Source organism: Cebus imitator, unplaced genomic scaffold (genome assembly GCF_001604975.1).
Source record: "Cebus imitator isolate Cc_AM_T3 unplaced genomic scaffold, Cebus_imitator-1.0 Scaffold491, whole genome shotgun sequence".
Taxonomy (NCBI): Eukaryota; Metazoa; Chordata; class Mammalia; order Primates; family Cebidae; genus Cebus; species Cebus imitator.
Window position 1 is genome coordinate 1,824,427 of NW_016107806.1, and position 16,817 is coordinate 1,841,243.

Consider the following 16,817-nt stretch of genomic DNA (forward strand, 5'->3'; position numbering starts at 1 on the left):
CTTTTTTGGTATCTTCATGTTTCTCGTAGACTATCTGCCTCTTGAGAAATAAAGACATGCACCCCCACATACACACACACCATGGTCAGAGGCCAGAAAAGCTGGTTGGTAAGGATTGGAGGATGCAGAAAAATGAACTTCCAAGTATTACAGCAAATCAGTGTGACCTGGGCAGTCAGCACGGCCACAGTCACTGTCTGGTCCTCGCTAGTGTGCTTCACAGTGCTGCAAACAAGCCCAACCTCAGCAGTCCGTCTATGTGCAGCTCATAAAATGACACGGAATAGGTTTAGTCGGCCAGCTCATTAATTCCACGCAAAGACACACCTGAGCAATTTCACTTAAGAAACAAAAGCCAAGTTTTAAAAGACTACAGGATATACCAGTAGATTGCGAATGGAACCAGCTTGAGCCCGGACATTTCTGAACCAAGCGGAAAGTTTTCTCTGCTTGCCTGGTCCCGCAAAGTCCGGTGTGAACCTGGCCAGGACTCACAGGTGCGACTAAGAAGACTCAGGTGTCTTGTATTCTAGGGGACGTCTCTAGACGCTGCCACTCACCTTGGAAAGGTCCACTAGGGTGTTGGCTTGGTCGCTCAGCTTCCTCTGCTCCATCTTGACACTCCTCAGCCTGCGGGAAAGAGTGGTAACAGGCAAGCCCTTCAGGTCCATGCAGAGGTTCAGCTGTGCTAGCAGATCCTCCAGCCCTACCTCTGCCTCTGATTTTGGGACCCAACATGGGGACCGTGAACCTGGGGAACAACTGAGGCTTTTACTTTCCTGGGGCCTGTCAGAGCCCCCAGAAAGCAAACTCTTGTCCCCACGCATGCTCACCTGCAGCCACCTGTCTCCTTGCTATTCCCAGATCATTTTCCTGCCTCTATATCTTGAGTGCATTATTCTCAACTTTTCAGGGGGTCCCCAAATCTCTCCATCAGAATAAATGTTTTCACCCTTTGCTTTTCCACTATATTTTTAAAAACTCTTCCATCACAGAAAGCATCAGCCAGTTTGTTTTGATTTGAGTTGCAATGCATGGTGTGGGTGTGTGGTGTGTGTTCTGTGTGGGTTTTGTATGTGATGTGTGTATAGGGTATGTGTGTGTTGTGTGTGGGGCTGTGTGTGTGTGTGGGGGCATGTGGGGTGTGTGTGATTTGTGTGTGTGGTGTGTAGTGTGTGTGGTGTGTGTGGTTGGTGTGTGGTATATGTGCTTTGTTTGTGGTGTATGTGGTGTGTGTATGGAGTGTGTGGTGTGTGTGGTTTGTGTGTTTATGGCGTGTTTGGTGTGTGGGGGGCATGTGTGTATGGTTTGTGTATACGTTATGTGTGTGGTATGTGTGTATGGGGTGTGTGGTGTGTGTGGGCGTGTGTGATGTGTGGTGTGTGTGTGGTGTGGGGGTATGTGTAGTGTGTGTGTGGTGTGTATGTGTGTGGTATGTGTGTATGGGGTGTGTGGTGTGTGTGGGCGTGTGTGATGTGTGGTGTGTGTGTGGTGTGGGGGTATGTGTAGTGTGTGTGTGGTGTGTATGTGTGTGGTATGTGTGTATGGGGTGTGTGGTGTGTGTGGGCGTGTGTGATGTGTGGTGTGTGTGTGGTGTGGGGGTATGTGTAGTGTGTGTGTGGTGTGTATGTGTGTGGTATGTGTGTGTGTGTGTGGTATGTGTAGTGTGTGTAATGTGTGTGGGGTGTGGGGTGTGAGGTATGTATGCAGTGTGTGTTTGGTGTGTTGTGTGTGTTGTGGTATGTGTGTGATGTGTAGTTTGTGTGTGGTGTATGGTGCATGTGGTGTGTGTGTTGTATGTGGTGTGTGTGTGGTATGTGTTGTGTGTGTGGTGTTTCTGTGGTGTGTATGGTGTGTGGGAGGTGTGTGGGGTGTGTGTGGTGTTTGTGTATAGCGTGTGGCATGTGTGTGATGTGTGGTGTGTGTGTGATGCGGGTAGTATGTGTGGTATGTGGTGTGTATGTGATATGTGGTGTGTTTGGTGTGTTTGGTGTGTGTAGTGTGTGTGGTCTTATGGTGTGTGTGAGGATGTGGATGTGTATGTGTGGTTGTGTGTGGTGTGTGTGTGTGGTGTGTGTGTGTGGTATGTGTGTGATGTGTGATGTGTGTATAGTGTGTGTGATGTATATGTGTTGTGTATGGTGTGTGTGATGTGTGGTGTGTGTGGTGTGTATGTGATGTATAGTGTGCGTGTTGTGTATGGTGTGTGTGATGTGTGGTGTGTGTGTGTGATGTATAGTATGTGTGGTGTGTATAGTGTGTGTGATATGTGGTGTGTGTGGTGTGTATGTGATGTATAGTGTGTGTGTTGTGTATGGTGTGTGTGATGTGTGGTGTATGTATGATGTGTAGTATGTGTGGTGTGTATAGTGTGTGTGATGTGTGGTGTATGTGTGATGTATAGTGTGTGTGGTGTGTATGGTGTGTGTGATGTGTGGTGTGTGTCTGATGAATAGTGTGTGTGGTATGTATAGTGTGTGTGATGTGTGGTGTGTGTGATGTATAGTGTGTGTAGTGTGTACGGTGTGTGTGATGTATAGTGTGTGTGGTATGTATAGTGTGTGTGATGTGTGGTATGTGTGATGTATAGTGTGTGTAGTGTGTATGGTGTGTGTGATGTATAGTGTGTGTGGGGTGTGTGATGTGTGGTGTATGTGTGATGTATAGTGTGTGTGGTGTGTATGGTGTGTGTGATGTGTGGTATATGTGATGTATAGTGTGTGTAGTGTGTATGGTGTGTGTGATGTATAGTGTGTGTGGGGTGTGTGATGTGCGGGGTGTGTGATGTATAGTGTGTGTAGTGTGTATGGTGTGTGTGATGTATAGTGTGTGTGGGGTGTGTAATGTGTGGGGTGTGTGATGTGTGGTGTGTGTGGGGTGTGTGATGTATAGTGTGTGTAGTGTGTACGGTGTGTGTGATGTATAGTGTGTGTGGGGTGTGTGATGTGCGGGGTGTGTGATGTATAGTATGTGTAGTGTGTACGGTGTGTGTGATGTATAGTGTGTGTGGGGTGTGTGATGTGCGGGGTGTGTGTATGGGTATAGAATGTGAAAGCCCTTAAATGTTCTTACTCTAGCTTTTACCTTCCAGAGCAGCCTGCCCAATTCCTGGCACGTGGTGGTGCAGTCAGTGAATGATCAGACCCAGTTCACCACTCCACTTGCTGAGTGGAACAGAACGGATTTCTTCTGTGCCTCCTAGGTACGTGAGAAAGTACTGACAGAGTTGTAGGAGTCCCGCCACTCCTAGCCTGGCCATGTGACGGCTGAACCGCTGTGGCATACTCACTGGTGGATAGCCTGGAGGAACTTCCTCTGGTGCTTCCTGACTTTGGCATGGTCAATCTTCTTTAGCAGCTTTGTGTGTTTATAGATTAACCACGTTTCCCGAAGGACGTTGGCTGCAGCATTCTTGATCTAAGAATAAATAAAGTAGGCTGCTATCAGGTTCATTTTCTTAGGTTCACATAATATGTTTTTTTGTGGTTGCTACTGTAGTCTACCTCATACGGAAACGATTTTCCAATGATCTATTTTCTTAATCAAAATCATGAAATTCCTAGAAAAGATGATTAAGGCCGGGAGCATTAGCTCACACGTATAATTCCAGTACTTTGGGAGGCCAAGGCGGGTGGATCACCAGAGGTTAAGAGTTTGAGACCAGCCTGGCCAATGTAGTGAAACCCTGTCTCTAAGAAAAATACAAAATTAGCCAGGTATGGTGGCGCATGCCTGTAATCCCTCAAGTAGCTTGGCTACTTGAGAGGCCAAGGCAGGAGAATTGCTTGAACCTAGGAGGCAGAGGTCGCAGTGAGCTGAGATGGCCATCATTGCGCTCCAGCCTGGGCAAAAAGAGCGAAACTGTCTCAAAACAAACAAAAAAAGATGATTAAAATTCATCTCTTATTAATATTCTATTGGACACTGCAGACCAGAGCTTGAAGTTGAAGGGTGTTTCTTTCTTTCTTTCTTTTTTTCCTTAATTATTTCAGTACTGTCTCTTGACTGCTGTTGCCGATGATAGATTTAGACAGGCTACATGAGACCTTGAGTCCCGGGGTCCCCTTGGAAAATAGCTAGCAATATACCACTGCCGCCCTTACGTGCAGACTTCTGAGCTTTACCTGAGATTGCCACAGCGTATATGGTACATTGCTTGGATTCAGAGAGTAAACAGATTTCCTGTCACCTGGAGATTTTAAAAGACTTCTTTGAGAAGATGTCTTTCCCACTGATTGGAATGGTAGGTATCAGCAAGCCCATTGTCTCTTTTCCCAAATGGCCAAAAACATTTGCACTGCAATTTTGCATGTAAATGTAATTGGCACAAAACAGAAAAATTTCAAAGCAATGTCTGAAAATCAGTGAAGATATTTAGGTGTGAAAGCAGAGCTTCCTCATTCCCAAGGCTGGCTCCTTCACTGTGCACTGAAATCACACGATTCCACATATGACGCTGTCATCTGTTGACATGGAAACCACTGATATCACCAAGCTCACGACTGAGTTGAGATATATCAATGGCATCCAGATGGCAGGGGACAAAGTTTTAATCCAAACACAGACATCTTCGGCAATTAGTAACAAGAGCAAGAGAAAACATTCCTTATTAAGCACAAGCTAAACAGATTTTTGATTAATCATCCCCATTTCTGTCAGCCATGTGGATTGGCACAGGTCCACAGGCCTGGGGCCTGAAAGTAAGGAGGCCAGCCTAATAGAAATCAGGTTACTAGCCAGAAAGGGTTTTAATAAAATTAGAGAATACAGACCTGCTTCTTCTGACTGACATCAACAGATGGGACGTTGTTAAAATCCCGAGACGTGTGGGAAGGCTAGGAAACATTGTTTTGCAGGCTGATAACTTTTGTGTGTGTATGTTTTTAAAATTTATTACTAAGGCTGGATTCTATTTTTCATTGGCGCTGAAGTGATGTTTTTAAAAGAACAGCTAAGTCTTCTCAGAAATGTCTAAGGGACATAAATATTGCTTTTAAAAAATTCAGTAAAGATCCACCATGAAAATGGTTTTAAATGACTTAATTACCCGCCTCTGGAACTTTCTTGCCTGAAAGGAAGCAGGTTGTGGTGAGAAGCTGGAAACAGTGGGTGTCCAGGAGAGGACAGCGTGGTCTCTGGGGTCCTGCTTAGGGGGCTAGAGTGAACAGCAGCCTTCTGGCAAAAAAAGGCGGCATGGAAGGGAAGCCTTGCCTTCTGCAGAGCGCACGTTTAATACTATTGCGCTCCTTTTGCAGGGAGAGGGGGCAATTTGATGTGTCATTTCTTCAGTTTCCCTGGCCACTTAGCCTCTTAGAAAGCCTCAAAGAAACTGGAAAGTCTGCAGGTGAATCCCTGCTCTGTCAATTATTAAGCAGTTTAAGAGCAAATGCTTCATTATCTGTAAGATGGGAAAAATAAAGGCTCACCTTAGGGCTGCTATGAGGTGATGATGACGGTGCTGGGGGCAACAGCTAACATCTACCAGGTGCAGCCACAGGTCTGAGTACTCCACATGTCTAAGCTTTTTTTTTTTTTTTTTCAGACGGGAGTTTTGCTCTTGTCGCTCAGGCTGGAGTGCAGTGGCCCAATCTCAGCTCACTGCAACCTCTGCCTCCTGGGTTCAAGAGATTCTCTTGCCTCAGCCTCCCGAGTATCTGGGACTACAGGTGCACGCCGCTACGCCCAGCTAATTTTTGAATTTTTAGTAGAGACGGGGTTTCCTCGTGTTGGCCAGGATGCTCTTGATCTCTTGACCTTGTGATCCGCCCCCCTCAGCCTCCCAAAGTGCTGGAGTTACAGACGTGAGCCACCACGCCCAGCCCCAAGCTTCTGTAATCCTCACCACAACCCTATCGGGGAGGTACTAATAGTATCCCCATCTTACAGATGAAGAAACCGAGACACAGATCAAGACTAGGCAATTATAAACGGCAAACTGAGTCAATGTGGGTTTGAATGCTATCTAGAATGTAAAGTACCACACAGATATTAGTTAATATCATCTAGCTCAAACCCCTCATTGACCATATGAGGAAACCACTTCAGAGACGGGATGTGAGAGCCAGAATCACACAGCTAGCTAATGGCAAAGTCAAAACAAGAGCCAGGTCCAGGAAGAGCCAAAGGTTTTCATGTGGACTGAAGGAAACAAACGACATCATTTCCTGTTTTCCAGGATCAAGGAATTGGAAAGAACATTGGTTTTTTTTTTTTTTTTTTTTTAAATAATCATAGCCCTCACTTAGCAATGTGACAGAACACAGAGTCCAGGTCCTGCACTTAACTTCAGCCCAAATGAAAGATATTGAAGTCACAGCACGGCTCGGGTAGCAGACAGAGGCAGTCACATCATCTTTATGAGTTTGGAGGGAGGCCACCGCGCATTCGGGAAAGTGATGTTAGCTGCCAGCCCTTGCACTGACTCTGAAATTAATTACCAGCAAACAGCCTGGCACAAAACTAAGTAGATCAATATCTGCAAGAGAAAAAGAAATAGGCTTTTAACCGCACAGTGCTTTCCCAGGTGGACAGTAAATGCTATTGTGGTCAGGGTCTCCCTCCAGTTCACCTGGGTGATTGATCTGAGCATTGCATTGTTGGAGTCGGGAGCAGATGAGGTCATGTGCCCTTCCTCAGGTTTACCGAGCTTCCAAAGGGCTTCATGCACCCTTCCTTGATGGAGGCTGGGGTACCTCCTGACCTCTCCTGGTGGGCAGAGGCACCAGGGCCAAAAGGCACTCTCAGGGTACAGCAGTGGAATGGGGCAGGGCTTGAGACGGAAGCAGTAAGCTGGGAAGAGTGGCTCAAGGTTGGCCACAATTGGATGGCTTTGGGGACGGTGAGAAGAGGACCCTTCGTGAATGGAAGTCCAGCTGTCCTGCCTCCAAAACCCACAAACAAATGGGCTGATTGTTTTCTGCAAGCCCAGAAACTCTCTACCAAAAAATTGCTTTCACTCTGACTGGAGCCAGAGAATGGGCTCTACGACCCGCTTTAGGAAGGGCTCTGAGATGAATGGGCGTAGGCAAGAAAGCGGTCCAATGAAGACCTTGCAAATTACAGTGACAGGTAACATTTACTGAGTGCTTACTATGTGCCAGGCTCTGTGCTAAGCCATATGTCTGCATTGTTTCATTAGGCCTCAGAAAAACTTGACAAATAGGATCACGAGCTCCACATTGGACCCACTGCTGAACTTCTGAGTCTCTCCTTATTCACACATTTCAGGAACAGCTAATGAGCACCTACAGCGGGCCAGACGCTGTTCTAGCAAGTGAGAATACCACAGCGAACCAATCAGTAACATTCCTGCCCTGATGGAACTTGCAATCTTGTGGAGGAGACCGTATGCAGTTTGTATTAGAGCATCAGGTAATAAGTGCTTAAAGAACCACCACCACAAAGCAGGGTCCAGGGCTGCAGAATGATGCAAGTGCGACCTGCATCTGTGAAATGGGATTACTCTGTTGATTAAATGAGAGTATACTTGAAAACATTAACACAGAGCCTGGCCATATCCTCAATACATGGTGCCTTTGTTAGTCTCCCTGTCCAATAAACGTCAGCTTCCTTCCCTCTAATTTCCCCAACCCACAAGAAAGTATAAAACATAACACACGTCTCTTCCTTGGCACTTGGCCATAGCATCCCATGCCAGTGACTTGCTCTGCCCACCTCTCTGCCCAGGTAACCTGCTACTTGGTATTACAGAGAGGCTGTCAGTTGCAGCAAGGATGCTTGGGGCAGAAGTACAAGGGGAATGAAAGGAACACCCTTCTTGGGCACCCTAAGCCTCCAGCAGCCACAGGAGACCTGGGAAATTCCAGGAGTCCCATTGGCAGAGCCCACCCCCCAGGGAAGAAATCACTAGTATGCCCATTATGTTGCCAGGAATCCTTGCCAGGGAAGTATTCTACTTGGAGGTTGGAGACGGGGGAAGGGAGGCCCGGCCGGTGGGTGTGATTTAAATACATGCATCTTGGACAATTTCTTCACTGTGTGAACATCGCAGAGTGTACTTAAACAAACCCAGTTGGTACAGCCTACTACACACCTAGGCTGTATGGCATGTCTGCTGCTCCTAGGCTACAGCCTGCATGCATGTTCTTGCACTGCAGGCAACTGTAACAAATCACTAGGGGATAGGCATTTTTCAGCTCCTCTGTAGCCTTTGGACGCCACCTGGGTGTGTGTGCTCTATCATTGACTGAAACGCTATGCGGTGCATGACTGCAACTTCAAGGAGTTACCTGGGTTGAATCTAGGCTGGGTGATGATCAGATCTCTATCGGAGAATCTGCAAGCCGGCCCGGTCTTCACAGACCCTGACTGAAGGTGTCCATTACACACAGGACTAGAGAAGGGGCCGGTTCCTCTTTCCCGTTTGCCAACCCCACTCTCCCCTCATCGCCGCCCCGCAGACTTGCTCTGGCTTCGCCGGCTACCCTCTCTTTCATCACCCCGCTTGTGCCTGCTTTTTTTCCTTCCCCTGTTCTATTCCACGCTGCCTTTGCAGGCTTCTCTGCCTGCCTCACCCGGGGGCTCTCACTGACCCCTTAGAACTGGCAGCTCCAGTCTTCTGGCTGGCAGGAAATTGGGTGGAGAGAGAGATGTATTTCTGTGGTTCAGAGTTGGAGCTTGAAGTCCTCCCTGTAGCAATATGGTCATGGGTGGTGGATAATTCTATAATGCTGTTTATGTGATACTGTCAGGGAGGACTTAGCTGGCTTTTCTCTTCAGCAGGCCCAGGGCCCTAATCCCTTGCTGGGATCTAAGGAACTAACCACCCTAGAGCTGCCTGACTGATGGTCTGAGAGCAAACTGGATCCTGCGTCGGCCGGGGGCCCACCCTGCCCCTTTCTGGGCCTGCGTCTTCTCATCTGGGTCGGAGTGGCTCATCCCGAAGGGCCCTTCCAGCATAAACGCACAATGTCTCTGTGACTGTTGCTGAAGAAAACCTGCACCCAGTCTGTCTGGGACGGAACTTTGTGTGTGATGTAATTGATAATACTCTTCCGGGGAGGATTAGCATTCCTCGTAACTGCCCTATTGATTATCGATCAATTTTAAAGTGATAAAGACTCATTCTGGAAACCCACTCTGGAGCCCAACCAGCTGTCCGTTCGCCGTCCTTTAGCCAGACCCTCGGTATCTGGTACCGCAGTGACCACCATCGTTTTCCTATGAAATACTTCTACTAAGAGTCATCTTTGAATTAGCCAGCTGAAGAAAATTTTTTCTAGCAAGGTTATGATCGAATTTTGGCATATGCACATAATTAAAGAAAAGTTTTCTTTAGTGTCGTTCAGGAGATAGTAGGTGGGGAACTACTTAAAGGTTTTTGAGCAGGAAGAAATATGTTCAAAGCTAAGCCTGAGAGTCTGAGGAGGACCATAGGAAAGCAGAGGCCCACGCGAGGAGAGCAGGTGGCAGGCTGCTGTGATGGTGCAAGACTGTCATGTAACAGAAACGACGTCAAGCACGAAGGTCTGTCCGAGACAGACTGGGCGCAGTCATAGAACAGTGTGTATTTCAGCTGGAAGGATGCTTATGGATGAGCCACACAAACCCAGATGAGAAGACGCAGGCCCAGAGAAGATGGTGGCTTCAAGTGTGGCAGGGCAGAGGCCCTGGAGAGGCAGGCAAGTGTGAACAGCCACAGCACGGTTAAATCAGGCTCTGAAAGTGCTCAGACCCCTGTGGGGTCCAGGGCCCAGAGGAGTCAGAAATGGAGCTAAATCTTTAGGCGTGGAGTCTGGAAGAACACGATGTCACGAGCATACCAGGGAAGTTAGAAGGAACTCATTTAGGGAAGTTGTGGGTTTAGTTTTGATCTTCCTCATTGAAGTGTACTTGGATGAGCTACTTGGGGCAAGAAACTCTTGCAGCCAGAAGGAGATGATCCTCAGCACACACCCACGGTGCTGTCTGAAGGTTCTGCTCACTATGGCTTGATGTGGAGAGTAGGTACCGCAAACAAAATATCTCCGGTCCACGGTGCCTCCCAAGCCAAGTGTGTCCATGGCAGCCCACTCTGCCTTTGATAAGAAAGAGTGCTCTCTGGGTGGGGCATGGTGGCTCACCCTGCAATCCCAGCACTTTGGGAGGTCAAGGCGGCTGGATCACAAGGTCAGGAGTTCAAGACAAGCCTGGCCAATATGGTGAAACCCCGTCTCTACTAAAAATATAAAAAATTAGTTGGGTGTGGTGGCGTGCACCTGTAGTCCCAGCTACTTGGGAGGCTGAGGCAGGAGAATTGCTTGAACCTGGGAGGCAGAGGTTGCAGTGAGCCAAGATCGCGCCACTGCACTCCAGCCTGGGTGACAGAGTGAGACTCTGTCGAAGAAGGAGAAGAAATAATGAAGAAGAAGAATGAAAGAGGAAGAAGAGGAAGAAGAAGAAGAAGAAGAGGAAGAGGAAGAAGAGGAGGAGGAAGCAGCAGCAGCAGCAGCAGCAGTGCTCCCTGAGGGCCGTCGGCCATCAGAGGTTAAGGATGGGGGTAAGGACCACCTTTTACCCATCTTGGTGCCCCCAGAGTAGAGTGTGTGGCACCCAGGGAGTGACCTCTGTGATGGATGTTTAGTTACATAAAGCAGAAGGATGGGGACATGGAAGCGCTGAGTGGCAGAAAGGATGGGGCTCTAGTATCTTCTTCCAGTCCCTCTGTGTGTCATGTACTTATATATTAGCTAGTAGCCCAGGGGTTAGCAATAAGTTATAATTATGGAATAACAATGGCAGTGACACTGCGAAGTCAGTGTGGGAAGACCTGATCAAATTAAATACAGAAATGACGTTGCCACCAGGGTTGATAAGTTATACAAGGAAAGAAGATAGGCATGGGATTCAGGAAAACCAGAAACCGAGTTCTTACCCGGTGCTATCAGACCCTCTTCCCTCCCCACAAGTAAATAAATAAAAATAGTGCTGGCTCTCTTGGCAAAGGCTAGACTGCAGCCTTTACAGCAAGATGAATAAACACTAGAACTATTTGGGTATGATTTATGAGTAATAGCTACAATTCCGTTCTTCATTTTGCTTAGGCGTTTGAACATCAAGGTAGCAGATACTGGTAAGAGACTGCTTTCATCTGTCAAATACACTGACTGTCCACTCCAAAGGGTTGCAATTATGCCACCGTCAACTCCTTCCACATCGGATCTTTCTCTGAAAGTTCACTAAGATGTTATGAACAGACTAAGTTTAGCATCTTGACCAATGAGCCACTCCAGTTGGATGCAATGGGCCATTTGGACAGAGGGCAGGCCAGCCATCCCCAGAGGAAGAAAGGTGGGCTTCTCTTGTGAGCAGGTCAGAGTCAGCTCAAACCAGAGTGGACCAAGGACCCACGCATCCAGTTTCATTTCAACTAAGGTTATGTAAAAGAACCTTCAGAAGCTCTAGTGCCTGCTTTGAAAACTTTCTCTCTGTAAGAACCATCTCTTCTGTGTTATTTGTTTCCTTGAGAAAAGATATTGGATATTAACAGGACATTTCAACAGATTGAAGTGTTCTCAGAAAAGTGAGATGTTATTCGATTAAAAAGCTACCTTACATTCATGGATGAGCCATAAATATTTGTTGATTTGATTTTCAGTCCTACTTTTCAAGAAGTAAGTGGAATTGAGGAGGATGTTAGGGAATCATCTTTGAAAGATTAAAATTAGCAACCACAATCTCATCTTCTACAATTACATTGCAGAAAAAATTGTTTATTTTCCTGGCATACAAAGGAGCTGGCTTTCCTCAGCTTTATTTTCCTCTAACGTCTGATTTACTTGGTGAAAAATGGAGAGAACAAAGGAATAACACGAAATACAAAGAATATACTTGGCTTAAAAAAGAAAATAGAATAAACAGAGACTGCTAATGTCCCTACTCTTGGTAAACAGCTTATGAGAGGGTTTTGGAGGCAAGACATGTCCCTTCCCTCACTCCGGCATGTAGTTGCAATTCAGTGAAAATTGCTTCAGGAAATTAGATGCTAGTGGATTTGCATTGAGGTGTTTCAATAACTTGAGTCATTTCCTCAATACTGAGCATGACTTCTGCACCTGTTATTAGAGGGGGCCGAAAGAGAGTGGCCAAGTGGCAGGGTTCCCGGCAGGCCTGACTCTGGTAACAGCCTTCAATCACTGCCATCGTGATGTGACAAATCATGGCTTTTTTTGGTGCAGCGGATCGCTCAGGGCCGTGATGTACCAACACTTGAATGTCAACGACATAAGAATATTTTCCTGTCCCAGTTCCTTTTAACATCTGTGAAGGCTCTTTAAAGAATCCAATAAATGTAATCAAAGACCAGACAATCAAACACCATAAATAATTCTGCTGAGAAACTGGAGAGGCCGTGGTGACTGCACACTCTCCCACGGCCTTCCCCGAGAGCTCCCTCGCAGCTCCCTCTGTCATTCTCTCTCTCTTTGTTCTCCCTTCCTGCCTTTGTCTCTAACACATTTTTGCTGCTGTGCAACACTAATCACCGAATATCTTCTCTAGCTTTCAAAACCCCCAATCAACATTTGGTTGCTCATGGGTCCCTTAACCTACTTCAGTCCTAAATGAAAAAGACCAAGGAGGCGGAGACAGGGGCACAGGACTTTCGTTCTGTCTTGTCTCAGAAAGAGGACAGTCTTGCAAGAAATCATCTTACTGACCTTCCTTCAGGCTGTAGTTCTAAAGATTTTCCATAAAAGCTGTCCTTGAATAAACAGCTCCTGCCTTGCCCATTTGGCCTGCTGTTATTCTGGAAGGCTTCTATCTGTCTCTTCTAAATGGGCCTTTTCGTCTCTGACAAGTCAGTGGGGTGTCCAGCGTTCAGCAGCTAAATGGTCTACCCATTCCTGCATATTTTCAGTTCTTCATCTTCCTTAGCCACTTTCATAATGGTTCAAGTGAGAAACGTTACCGGGAAAACCCAAAAGGGAAAAATTGGATGATAATGTTTTGATGAACAATTTTATTTAGGAATGTGGGCTCTACTAGAATTATTCTTTTTTTTTTTTTTTTTTTTTTTGAGATGGAGTCTCGCTCTGTTACCGGGATGGAGTGCAGCGGCGTGATCTCAGCTCACTGCAACCTCCACTTCCCAGGTTCAGGTGATTCTCCTGCCTCAGCCTCCCAAGTAGCTGGGACTATAGGCGCACACCACCACACCAGGCTAAGTTTTGTATTTTTAGTAGAGATAGGGTTTCATCATGTTGGCCAGGATGGTCTTGATCTCTTGACCTCATTATTAGCCCGCCTCAGCCTCCCAAAGTGTTGGGATTACAGGCGTGAGCCACCGTGCCGGCCTAGAATGATTCTTTAAGTGATTTTTTTAAGGGATTAGACTTTTTTAGTACATTTTCAATATAGTTTTGCCCTTCCTAATGAGAATCCTGAAAATATTTGAGCATAAACAAAAAATACTGCTTCATACTGGGTGATTTATTTGGTATCATCAGGCAAAAGGGCACGTTATACCATTGTAGGCTACTAATTAAACTATCAGGAGAATCATGTGGCTGTCTGACCCATGCACAGTGATTGAACAGAAGACAGGAACCGGTGTGTGGAGATGCCATTTCCATTTTGCGGAGGCCGTTTGTCTATGTCTGGGGCTCCCTCAAACATACCCTTTAAAAGCCTGGTGAAAACCCATGCTACATGACCATTTGCTTTCTGATTGGCTTCCATGGTGGCCTTAAGTCCCCCATAAGACATGGCTGTGTGGCATCTTACCCGCTTGGTGAGCTGGGTGTCCATCATGAAGTTGTGAACGTGCTTCTCTGCTTTGGTGAGTTCCAGCTTTCGGGCCACCACGGCCACCACAAGGGCAGTGCAGCCTGCACCCTGTGGGGGGACACCAAGAGGACCAGAAGGGAAAGAACATATCATTAAGAGGCAAGACGACAGACTCAACACACCTGGCGCCCATGGGGGTAGTTTCCTGGGAGAGGAGCGGAAACTTGAGTTCTCTGGCCGGTCACAACCAAGCCACAAAATCTGTCGAAACCTGTCAGGACTCTGATGTCCCAACCCATAAAGGGGCCTGCAGTGCCTCTTGGCTTGTGCTCTGCAGCTGACCTCTGGGGGACTGAGCTAGCCAGTTCTCAATGGAGAAGGACGCTGGGTGGCACTCAGGCTTTGAGGAGTTTAACCAACAGATAATCACTTGGTCCCCTGCCAAGGTGTGCAGCAAAAGACAGAGGGGCCAGCACGCATGCAGGCCCCCTCTCCCTCACGCAGGTCTCCATCCCACTGCCAGCGCTGGCCCAGCGGCGCGGAAGGAGAGAACGCAGGGCATCAGCTGGGCCGCCACCCGCCAGTGGCTGAGAGTGTTCCTGAAAATAACCTAATGAAGAGGCAATACCTTTCCCCAGCTTGTTTCACAGAGGGCACCCAGGTTGGCACGAACACGTGCACTCAGTGACTGTGCTTGCTCTACAGTTGGGCCTTTTCACCTGAAGGTTTCGGCTATGACTCAGCACAAGGAGTCGGTTCCTTCATGCCTTCACCGGGAGGCTCATGAATTTGCCGTCATGCAGAGATTTTAAAGACAACACCACTCCCTCTGGATCAAAACCAGGATGTTAAGTGAGGCCACAGCAGACCCTTGGGATTTTCCAGAACAGGGATCCTAGTCTGCTCGGTAGGTCCATGGCAGGGGATCCTGGGGAAGGGTGGGCAAGGAAGCACACTCTGCTGAGCCCCAAGAATGATGGGACTCGCTTTCCCTCTCCAAATCCTCTGGGTGCATGCTTGACTGACTGGGAAATAAGCAGGGAATTCCCTGCACATTCCAACATTCTCCTGATGCATTTTTACATCATCTTTGCTGTGCTTCTGGGCTGGCTGGTGAGCACAGGGGGAAGTCAGAGACTCACTCCTCCCCCTGGCTCTTCTGCAGGCAGCGGGGGTCAGCCCGTCCTGCAAGTGGACTCTTGTCAAAGATCATCACCCTCTGCCTGCACGCTGTGCCCTGCGCTGCCCTGACCACCACTCATGGAAAGAGATGATGAACTTATTAAAGCCAACAACAGGGCCGGGCGCGGTGCCTCACGCCTGTAATCCCAGCACTTTGGGAGGCCCAGGTGGGCGGATCACGAAGTCAGGAGTTTGAAACCAGCCTGGCCAACACAGTGAAACCCCGTCTCTACTAAGAATACAAAAATTAGCTGGGCATGGCGGCAGGTGCTTGTAATCCCAGCTACTTGGGAGGCTGAGGCAGGAGAATCACTTGAACCCAGGAGGCAAAGGTTGCAGTGGGCAGAGATTGCGCCACTGTACTCCAGCGTAGGTGACAGAGCTAGACTCCATCTCAAAAAAAAAAAAAAAAAAAAAAAAAAAAAAAAAAAAACAAAACCCCAAAAAAAAAAAAAAAAAAAAAAAAAAAGCCAACTACTGAATCCCAGATGCCAAATGACAATTCTAGTTGCCACAGAACCCAGTCTAGCGGTTGAGGTCCCAGAATGGAAGGCATCCGTCAATAACATTTTTGGCTCATCAGGTCTTACAGAATGTGTGAGAAGCAGACAAGACTGTTTCTCGAAGGTACTGTAGTCTATAACCGACTTGGAAGGAATGCACATGGGTGGATCCATTCCCTACTCTCTCTTTTAGAATCCCTTTCTCTCTTTATCCCGCAGGCTGACAAAGGCTAGCCTGTGTGAAGTTTCGATGTGGTTGAAGTTCACAATGCTTTCTCCCAGTTTCCCACAAGGGTCCCCATTAAAACAATCTCGTGTTTCTCAGCACATTGGTTGGCCTCCCATTTCCAGGACAACAAAGTGAAAAGAACCAAGTCTGTGTGAACTTTCCTTTTCTGACCTCATTTTCCTCTTTTGTTCGAGGACGGCTGTGTTTTTTCAGCTTCTGTGACTTACAGGAGACTCTGTGCCCAATTTTCAAAGGACCTGGGCAGTTGGACAGCCTGGTCTGCAGCTGTAATCAGTTTAGCCAGGCCCCCAAAAGCAAAAAATAGCTTAAAAGCAGCCATCCTAGAGGGAAGATGTGTGCTGCCTTCCCCTCAACCGGACGGAGTGTCATCCCTCTCCTTTATATGGAGTTCCAAAAGTACTTTGGGCTGAAAGCCCAAAAAGAGGGCTATATCATAGCGTTAAGAATGGAACGTCAGATGGAGCGGGTTCTCCCCAGGCTCGATTCTCCTTCCTCTCCCTAGGTCCAGGCAAAACTCGACTTAAGTCATCCCTGAAAGCTGGGGTCCAAGAGGCCTGAAGAGGGAGCTTCCCTGCACCATGCTACTTTGGGAGTTCAGTCACAACAATCAATCATCCACCATCCCAAATTTCCAGGGTCTAGATGGGGTGTTCCACAGCTCTTGCCATGGCCCACAGTGTGGCTGGTTGAATGAAGGGGGTGCTTTTAATTAGAAGCTAAAGTGTTTTGTCTAGGGAACCATCTATCTCTGTGATGAAGATAAATTTCTCTCTGGAGGCAGGACAGTGGACTGGATGACACTTCCCAGTTTCTTTCAACATAAAGATGTCATGACTCCCTTGTGAGTATCTCACTAGAGGATGCTGCATTCTTAACCCTTAATTCCAACTTAAATGGATGCTCTCAACTTCATTTTTCCATTAACTGGATGTAATTAGGGAAGTCACCAGTAATGACACCTAACCTGGTCTTTTCCATTAAGAGGTGACCTCATCAAGATGGGGTCAGACATCAGCAGCCTTCAGAAAGTGGTGGAAGTATACTGAAGCCTAGATTGCTGAGCCTCTGCGGACCGTGCAGGGTGCAGGGAGGGAAAAGGAAGAGGGGAGAGAAGACAAAGGAAGAGGAGAGGAAGGGAGGTGAGGGGAGGGGAAAGG

At 47.4% G+C, this 16,817-nt stretch overlaps 1 protein-coding gene across 3 annotated transcripts in view; it reads right to left on the reverse strand.

The window, feature by feature from the left end:
• The window catches only part of KCNN3 (potassium calcium-activated channel subfamily N member 3), a 173,034-nt gene that overhangs the window by 6,437 nt on the left and 149,780 nt on the right, over positions 1-16,817 (reverse strand). For all 3 annotated transcript variants that reach the window (XM_037733030.1, XM_017513417.2, XM_037733031.1), the window contains exons 5-7: positions 13,723-13,833; positions 3,290-3,417; positions 561-630 (exon numbers count right to left, since the gene is read on the reverse strand). In XM_037733030.1, the coding sequence (XP_037588958.1) occupies positions 561-630; positions 3,290-3,417; positions 13,723-13,833 (309 nt within the window). The remainder of the gene's footprint in view (positions 1-560; positions 631-3,289; positions 3,418-13,722; positions 13,834-16,817) is intronic.